General features: G+C 49.3%; 1 protein-coding gene across 1 annotated transcript; it reads left to right on the top strand.

Moving 5' to 3' along the window:
• The first annotated feature begins 7,075 nt into the window (after positions 1-7,075).
• Positions 7,076-9,216, top strand: LOC125509106 (membrane steroid-binding protein 1-like). The gene is made up of 2 exons (XM_048673990.1): positions 7,076-7,501; positions 8,631-9,216. The coding sequence occupies exons 1-2, from the start codon at positions 7,194-7,196 to the stop codon at positions 8,992-8,994; spliced, it is 672 nt and encodes a 223-aa protein (XP_048529947.1). The 5' UTR covers positions 7,076-7,193; the 3' UTR covers positions 8,995-9,216.
• Positions 9,217-9,680: the final 464 nt, after the last annotated feature.

The following is a 9,680-nucleotide window of genomic DNA, read 5'->3' as shown; positions in this document are numbered from 1 at the left end:
CTACCGGTAGACTGCCTGTCAAGTTTCGTACCATTTGGACTTCGTTTGATGCTCCAACGGTTAACCGAGGGGCCGAAAAGGCCTCGTGTGTGTTGCAGCCCAACACCCATCCATTTTGGCCCAAAACCCACCAAAACCTCATCCATCATCTAGAGCGTTCGATCACGATCGCGTGGCCGAAACCGCACCTCGTTTGGACTCTCCTAGCTCCCTCTATCTATATATATGTGATCCCCTCCGAAATTCGCCCAGATGAAACCCTAAAACTCCTCCGCGCGCCGCCGGACATTTCGTCCCGCGCCGCCGGACATGTCTAAGTGTTGGTCCGAAATGGTCAGCCCTCCACCTCACTCGGGCCAGTGCTTGTCTAAGTGTTGGTCCGAAATGGTCAGCCTGCGGGGCCACCTCGGGGAAACTTTACTCGTAGCTTGACCTATCCGGTGTTGCCCTGAGAACGAGATATGTGCAGCTCCCATCAGGATGTCGATGCATCGGGCGGCTCTGCTGGACTTATTTTACCATTGTCAAGGATGTCTTGTAGAACCGGGATACCGAGTCTGATCGGAATGTCTCGGGAGGAGGTCTATTCCTTCGTTGACCGTGAGAGCTTGTCATGGGCTAAGTTGGGACTCCCCTGCAGGGATTTGAACTTTCGAAAGTCGTGCCCGCGGTTATGGGCAGATGGGAATTTGTTAATGTCCGGTTGTAGATAACTTGAACCTTAACTCAATTAAAATGCATCAACCGCGTGTGTAACCGTGATGGTCTCTTTCCGGCGGAGTCCGGGAAGTGAACACGGTGTTGGAGTTATGCTTGCCGTAGGTTGTTTTAGGATCACTTCTTGATCATACTTTTATCGACAGTGCTTTGCCTTCTCTTCTCGCTCTCATTTGCGTATGTTAGCCACCATATATGCTAGTCGCTTGCTGCAGCTCCACCTCATACCTTTACCTTACCCATAAGCTTAAATAGTCTTGATCGCGAGGGTGCGAGATTGCGGAGTCCCCGTGGCTCACAGATACTTCCAAAACCAGGTTGCAGGTGCCGTTGAGTCCATGCAGATGACGCAACCAAGCTCAGGAGGAGCTCGGTGAAGATCTTGTCCTTTGTGTTGTTTCTTTCTAGTTGATCAGTAGTGGAGCCCCGTTGGGGTCGATCGGGGACCTTTGTCGCATTTGGGGTTCTTCTTTTATTTTGGTTCCATAGTCAGACCCTGATTGTATTTGGATGATGTAATGTTTTATTCATGTATTTGTGTGAAGTGGCAATTGTAAGCCAACTATGTATCTCTTTTCCCTTATGTATTACATGGGTTGTGTGAAGATTACCTTACTTGCGACATTGCTTTCAATGCGGTTATGCCTCTAAGTCGTGCTTCGACACGTGGGAGATATAGCCGCATCGAGGGCGTTACAAGTTGGTATCAGAGCCGACTCTCGCGGTTACACGGATGGTTGCGGACAGGTGCGTGGTCATGTTGTTCATGATGTTTGTGACCCGTCGTGGCACCCGGCATGGCACATGTACCAGACTGGAAGCACAGACGTTTGTGCCAAGAGGGAACGTTCCTGTGGCCCGACGAGGACGTCGGTTCCTCTGAGTGGGGGTGTATGTGATGGCCTGGCTTATTAGGGATGATAGACTACTCATATCAATAAGGAATTCCTTCTTTTTCAGGAGCCCATTCAGATAGAACTCCAAAGTTAAGCATGCTCAGCTTGGAGTAGTGTCAGGATGGGTGACCGACCGGGAAGTTGCTCCCGTGTGCGCATGAGTGAGGACAAAGTGCGCAGAAAAGACTAGTATTGACCTATGGGGCCAGTCTAGATCCCGCCAGGAGTAATGACCACCGGCGGGTGTGTCCAGGGCGTTTCAAACAAGCATGGCAAAAATGCATTTGGCAAACAGATCTCAGACTTAGTGAAATTAACACTTGTCTAGAATTTCAGATCAGGTAGCCCACTTTGGAGCATGAAAACTATATGCTACAGGGCCTGAACATGGTAAAGTAAAGCATGGCATGAATCTACTCAAAGAGCTTAACAAAAGTCCCTTAGTGACCTTGAGCCAAAAGGGATCAGAAAATACAATTGCAAGCATGTGAATATGGCAAAAGTATAATCAGATCACAGACTTAGTGAAAACTGGAGCATGCTGAAAACAGATATCAAGTAGGCATGTTAACGAGCTCGATGCACTCACTACAGAGCAAGGCATGACAATCTAAGCATATACCCATCAAGAATACACATAATACAAGCTAGACATGGCAAGAGCAACAACATAGCATGCACGGATAAACCACAACATCCTCGGCAAAATCGCTAACAAGTAGACAATCTGCCCAGATTCACGAAATAGCAAAAGTAGAGCTCGATTGACTCAAGCTAGGGTGCTCCATAATTGCAAACAAAGACATGGATGGATATAGCACTACAAGATTAACAAAACATCCTTACTGATCATCCTTAAAAGAGGCACGGATCACTAGGAAACAACATGAACATATGGCCATATGAGATAACCAGGTCAAGGACTTAGTGGAAATGCTAAGTCCCTGAAATCAGCATTAGCAAATGCCTCACTTTGCAAGCTTGTGCTAGTCACCACACACATCACAAAAATACATGGGTTGCACCTCTGGATAGATGGCAAAACATATACCAAAACACATGTAGAGCTCATGGGCATATCATGCACACAATAATCATGGCAAAAATGACAAATATCTAAATGGAGCATCAGATCTGACAATTATCTCAAATAGCACTCTTCCAACAGAATTTCGAGCATCAAGATGAACTTAAATGAAAATGATGTAATGAGATGAAATGGTGTGCTCTCTGAGACGAACATTTTGATATGCTATATGCCCAAAACGGACCTACGGATGCAAAGTTATGGCACGATGAAGATGGGCATATTAAACATGGAAATCTCGGGGACTTAGGGAAAAAGTCAACCTCTCTTAGATCTCAGATCTAGGGTTTGTGCACGTCCTTCGAGAATCACCGGAAAAATCACCGGAGGAGCCGCCGGAGATGAGGGAGATGGCAGGGAGGCGCGGGGCGGCGCCGGGGAAGTCGGGGGCGCTCGCCGGAGCTCTCGGGCGCGGTGTGGGCAGCCGGCCGCGGCGGCGAGGCAAGGCGCGCGGCGGCGCACGTAGGCGGCGGCGGCCAGGGGCGAGCGGGGCAGTGCGGTGGAGTCGGCCGGCGAGGCAACGGCGAGGAAGGCGGGGCCGGCGCGGTGGTGGGCGGCGAGCAGGTGGCGGCGGCGCGTGCAAGTGCCTGCGGGCGACGGCAGCGGCGACCGGGCCCGCGTGGGCCGGATCTGGGCCTCGCGGGCTGCGCGGCGGGGAGGAGGCAGGAGGCCAGGTGGCGGCGCGCGAGTGAAGGAGAGGGGCGGCGGAGCTGACGTGGCGGCCGCCGATTGGCCCGGGTGAGGTGGAGGGCGTGGTCGGACATGTCCGACGGCGCGGGACGAAATGTCCGGCGGCGCGCGGAGGAGTTTTAGGGTTTCATCTGCGCGAATTTCGGAGAGGATCACATATATATAGATAGAGGGAGTTAGGAGAGTCCAAACGAGGTGCGGTTTTCGGCCACGCGATCGTGATCGAATGCTCTAGATGATGGGTGAGGTTTTGGTGGGTTTTGGGCCAAAATGGATGGGTGTTGGGCTGCAACACACACGAGGCGTTTTCGGTCCCTCGGTTAACCGTTGGAGCATCAAACGAAGTCCAAATGGTACGAAACTTGACAGGCGGTCTACCGGTAGTGAACCAAGGCCGCATGACAAGTCTCGGTCCAATCCGGAAATGTTTAATCCCCACACATGAGAAGAAGGTAGAAAGGACCACCGGAGGGGATAGGAGCGCCGGAATGCAAAACGGACAACGGGGAAAATGCTCGGATGCATGAGATGAACATGTATGCAAATGAAATGCGCATGATGACATGATATGCAATGCATGACACGCAAGCAATGACAAGGCAACAACAGCGAATAACTGGACGACACCTGGCACATCGGTCACGGGGCGTTACATCATTGATCTCTTAGCCGTGTGCGGTGCCCCCCTCCACCATAATCCACCTCGGTCATATCGTACCAGTGCTTAGGCGAAGCCCTGTTCCGGTAGCATCATCGTCACCGTCATCATGTCGTCGTGCTGACGAAGCTCTCCCTCGACACTCTGCTGGATCGTGAGTTTGTGGGACGTCACTGAGCCGAACGTGTGCAGATCGCGGAGGTGTCGTACCTTCGGTGCCAGGATCGGTCGATCATGAAGACGTACGACTACATCAACCGTGTTGTCATAACGCTTCCGCTTACGGTCTACGAGGGTACGTAGACAATACTCTTCCTCTCGTTGCTATGCATCGCCATGATCTTACGTGTGCGTAGGATTTTTTTTTGAAATTACTATGTTCCCCAACACTAACAGGAGCGAGAGCAGGGTCCCTCCCCCCCCTGGGGGGGGGGGGTCCTCTGCACCTCCACGACCCAAAGGCCATCCGAGATGGGATGGATAGGCGACCGCGCCAAAGGTAGGAGAAGGAAAGCATGGGGTCTTTTTTATGGAGGAGAAAAAAGACACGTAGCTGTCAAGTGTGCTACATAACTACAAGTACACTTTAGTTCTCTAAGTAATAAGGCATAAAAATGTGTTGGCACCACTACGTGTTGGTCGGGTGATAATCCAAGAAGATCGATTGCCTAGGGAGTCGCTGGATGGATTGCAAGACAGTCGTCCGATCTCTCCCCCGTTAATCGTTGAGGTGTGCCATCCTTTGCAACAAGGCTCATGTTGTGCTCAGCTTTGCAACACAAGCCCTATTGCGCTTTCGACTGAACCATTTTTCCTTTGTTTCACGCTACGCGTCGACCTTCATCTCATTGCAACACGTGCCATACTGCAATCACCATTGCTACATGGTCCATGTTGTGGTCACCTTCGCTTGCCCGAGGTGGGCCTTTTGTCACCCACTACACACATGGTCTATGTTGCGGTCACCCATTGTAAATTTGTAATAGGAACCGTTTTGCAATTCCTCATTGTTGCGTTGTCCCTGTTGCATCACCGCAACCGTTTGTGGTGGGGTTGTCAGCAAAATCCATGTGTGTTGCGGTGCCAGACTGTGCACCTAATAGAGGCGAAGGTGTCCTGATGTTTATGAGATGTTGGTTATCGTTTTCGGTGGGAGTCGACCTTGACGATCCGACTACGAATGTGCGAGACGTCGCGCCTTAGCAATCGCTAAAACCAACTTCCGAGGGTTATTGACCACGCCGGAGCATGATCAACCTGACCACGAGGGTCTGTTTCCTGCGAGCAAACGAAGAACAAGCAAGAAACTAAGATTGCAATCTGGATATTGCGAATATAAGAGGAAAACTTTATTGATCAAGGTGGGGTTTTGTGACGCCTTTATCTAGTCGTTGAACACAAACGAAGTATACGAAGTTACAACTATGGCGAACTTTAATCTAAACAAAACCCAAAGTCTAAACGACGCCCTAAGGGCTGTATATACGGAGGAAGAGGGGGGAATTTCGTGGCCCTTCGAGGAGGGGTCCGAAACCAACCCTATCTCTTGTTTCCCCACACATACGGACTCTAAAAACAACCTATACTTAAGTATTTCGAAAATACATGGGCCTGACCTAATAATAAGGTGACGCAGCACCTAGAATAGCCTCTGGACGAAATTTATGAAGTGGCATCTTGTATATTTCGTCCAAGGCTTCATGCACCCCTTATGGTGGCTTCAAAGTCTTGAAATCATCACTTTTTACTCCGTTCTTGATCCCCTTGCGCATGCCATCATCTCCATGCTTGGTCTTGTTCCAGTGTTCATCCCTCTTATCCATGCCAGGCCCTTCATTTGTAAGCAAAACAAATGTATCCAATTTAGGCATCATCATATTCTCATGAACATTAGAATCATTACTAAGAAACGAAAGTACCTGATAATTTAATTGGCGTGCGCGAGCTCTAATAATTGGTCCAGTATGTATAGCAGCAGGGGCTGTAGGTGTAACAATGGTATTGATGTCCTCATCAGCACCGGTCAACTTTCTTGTGGTAACGACGTGGCGATCTTTGTCGACTAGTGCTGGGAGAGGGATTGTAAAGGAGGAGGAGGCTCCCTTGCAATCCTTAGGTGCAGTTCTGCAACACCAAGTTGTGTGTCGCCTGCAACACCTTATCATTGCCCCTTATGACTCGCTGCAGCACCTCCCCTCCCCCTAATACTCTATCTTCTAGCACCACACCAATTAAGGTGTGGTCCCGCAGCTGCAGTGACTCGAGCTCTTTGACTTGTTGCAGCACATCTCAGAGACGTCGTCAGCTGCTAGGCACGACGACGAGGTTGCAGGCAAAAAGCAGCTCCTATGGAGATGACAAAGGTGGATTAGATCCGCTTTGGGATAAGGAATGTCAGAGCGCACCTTACAAAATGTCAAAGTTCTGCTACAACTCCTGGTTGGAGACGGCGAGCCTTTTTTTTCTCCTCGACAAATTTTTCATACTTGCCTTGTGTTTTGCTCGGCAGCTCGCATCTTCTCGCGGGCTTCTCGAAGCACTAGATCATACTACTGTTGTTGTTGCTCTTCCGTGGAATTTTTGATTGCACTTTACATCAATTACGCTTCAGAGTCCACTTAAAGTCGTCGCTAGATGGTCAATCATGATAGCTATCAATCTGCTTGTAAGGGAGTCGGCTCGTGCTAGGGCTTGGCGCACAACATCGCATCTCTTTGCTTCAAGATCACCACCGGAGAGACCACAGCAATCTAAAATCATCATCCAATCAGTAATACTAGCAATCAATACCAGGTATAAAAGGCAGAAAATCACCGGGATATCTATTCCTAAACGTCGCGGATTCGAATCCGACTCATCTCCGAGTCCGGATTCCCCTCAAAGTCTCGTCATATGCGTACGAAGGGATTCCTTCTAGAGAACTCCGCTCCGCTAGCCGCCACCGTCCCTGACTGATGGGCACCCAAACCAGAAATTCTCACACACGCACCCAACCTCTCCTCCCCTTATAAACTGGGGAGATATTTCTTTCCACACCCTCCTCCCCTCGAGATCGAAGGCCGCGAAAAGACCAGAGTGCCCCGCCCCTCATCCCAGAAGTCTCCAAACCCCCTCGTCGGAAGAGGTGAGCTTAGCAGCCTTCACGATGGCGGTGGCGGAGCTCTGGGAGACGCTGAAGCAGGCGATCTTAGCGTACACGGGGCTGTCCCCGACGGCCTTCTTCACCGCCGTGGCGGTCGCCGCCGCGCTGTACCACGTCGTGTCGGGGATCTTCGCGCCGCCGCCGCCTCCCCGGCAGCGGCCGCGCGAGGAGCCCGAGGCGGAGCCGCTCCCTCCTCCCGTGCAGCTGGGCGAGGTCGACGAGGAGGAGCTCCGGCAGTACGACGGGTCCGACCCCAAGAAGCCTCTCCTGATGGCCATCAAGGGTCAGATCTATGACGTCACGCAGAGCAGGTATCTCGCTCGCCTGAAACCCTATCTTTTGCTTTGTAATAGTTGCTCTTATCCACCGATTTTATGATGTGATTGATGGATTCTCCTATTGACTTGGTTTACTAGTATTTGTGTGAATCTGTTGTTATGCTGGTAGTACACCAGGTGACTGATTTACTGGTATTTGTATGAATGAATTGTGCAATTCATCATAATTGGGGGTTCAAGATCGAGTAGGATCGAAACAGGTACGGTAGTTCACAGTGAACTATTAACTGGCTGGGATAGTCGGTGAACTACTTTTGTAGTAAGCAAAGCCCCTTTATGCTGGGTACTTTTCACTTGAACAACTGCACGAATTATATTAAAGGAGTTTCTTGGCCTTTGCATTTTTTTATGTAAGTTAAATGGTTAGGCTCAATAATGCTATAAGATATGTGGTTTCGTATCTTTATCCTTTGCTATGCCAGTTGTGGTTGCTGGTGGAGCACACATATCTTGTGGGAGGAGAGGAATATTAATATAACAGATCTTGGATCTATCATCCCGAGCTTTATGAGCATCTGTATCATCAGATGCTAAAAGATTCACACCAGGCCCCATGCCTTGTATGGCCGCTAAGGATTAAAGTAGTGGTCATGTTTGGGTGTGCTTGAGCCGTTGTTCGCATTGTGCTCGAGCTTCTAGTAAATTTACTTTGCTCTTGTAAAATTGCACGCAATTGGTGTACTCTTGAAAAAAAAGTAGTGGTCAGTATGGCTGATTCCCCACTAAGGGATGATGCGATGCTATGTCTGGAGCTTGTTTTAAGCCATATGATTTTTGAAGCTCACCTGCAACCAAATTTATGTAGCAGCTTCTTAATTCATGTTCCAAGTGCTGGGCTAGAAATAGCTAGATGAAAGAGGTCACTGTGGGATCCACCTTAGCAAAAACTAGACTAATGGATGGACACTCCCTAAATTCCAATGATACTTTTAGGTGATCTGTCGTGTTTCATGATGGATGCATAGTCATCCATGGGTTAGGATCCTCTACTGTCATATATTGTCATCATGCTCTCATTCATATGATGAATGTGTCAAGTATCTCATATGCTTTTGTTCTTCTGTTCGTATTTCTAATTATCCTTTTGACCTTTTTTCTGCAGAATGTTCTACGGACCTGGTGGACCTTATGCCCTATTTGCTGGCAAAGACGCCAGCAGAGCTCTAGCCAAGATGTCTTTCGAGCCCCAGGACCTGAACGGTGATACCTCTGGCCTCGGGCCGTTTGAGCTCGATGCACTGCAAGACTGGGAATACAAGTTCATGAGCAAGTATGTGAAGGTCGGTACCATCAAGAAGGCAGCTCCCGCAGAAGACGGCACCACAAGCAAATCCCCAGAAACAAATGAAGCAGTCACCACCGAGGCAGAGACCGAGAAGGCACCTGAGCACAAGCCAAGGGAGGTGAGCTCGGAGGAGGTAAAAGAGAAGGAAGCCACAGCCGATGCAGTCAGCGCCGAGAGCTAGAGCAATCCCATACCCCCTTGTGGTGGCAATAAATCTGTGTCATACAGTATGTAATCTGTACCAGCACGTTGGACATGGGGATATAGTGCTGGTGCGCTGTTATTGTTAGTCCGTCACTGGAGTGCTGGATTTTACTGGGGTAGCGGGGTGTGCATGTGCCTCCCCTTTGTTAAGCCGTCGGTTGATACTTTTGGGTGAATAATTTAGCTGCTGTCTAAAGTATCTCTGGCCTGTGTTGTTATTGTTAGTCGTTACTGGGGTGCGTTTGCAAATCCCCCCTCAAACCAAATCAAACGTTTGTTGCATCCGTGAAGAATGAACACATAACGGATGGACTTGAACAAGTATTCATATAATAGAGAAAAAGTTCTTAGATGCAAATTATCTAAGTCTGCCTCACTCATATAATAGAGAAAAACTTCTTAGATGCAAATTATCTAAGTGTGCCAGAGGCAATGATACAATGATACGGGGGCCGTACATCCAAAGCTAGCTGTAATGTTCATCCAAAGATAACTATACATGTCCAGTCACGTTTAAAACAGAATTCATGCAAAGCTAACTATAAATGTCCGGTCACGTTCCAAACGGAATTTAAGATGGCGGGGCTTGCCCGAGGTGGCGGCGGCGGTCTCGCTCAGAGACCACTCCTCGCCGTACTTCATCATCTCGTCCTTGAGGATTTG

Source organism: Triticum urartu, chromosome 1 (genome assembly GCF_003073215.2).
Source record: "Triticum urartu cultivar G1812 chromosome 1, Tu2.1, whole genome shotgun sequence".
Lineage (NCBI taxonomy): Eukaryota > Viridiplantae > Streptophyta > Magnoliopsida > Poales > Poaceae > Triticum > Triticum urartu.
The sequence above is the reverse complement of the archived record's forward strand: the minus strand, read 5'-3'. Positions and strand labels throughout refer to the sequence as shown.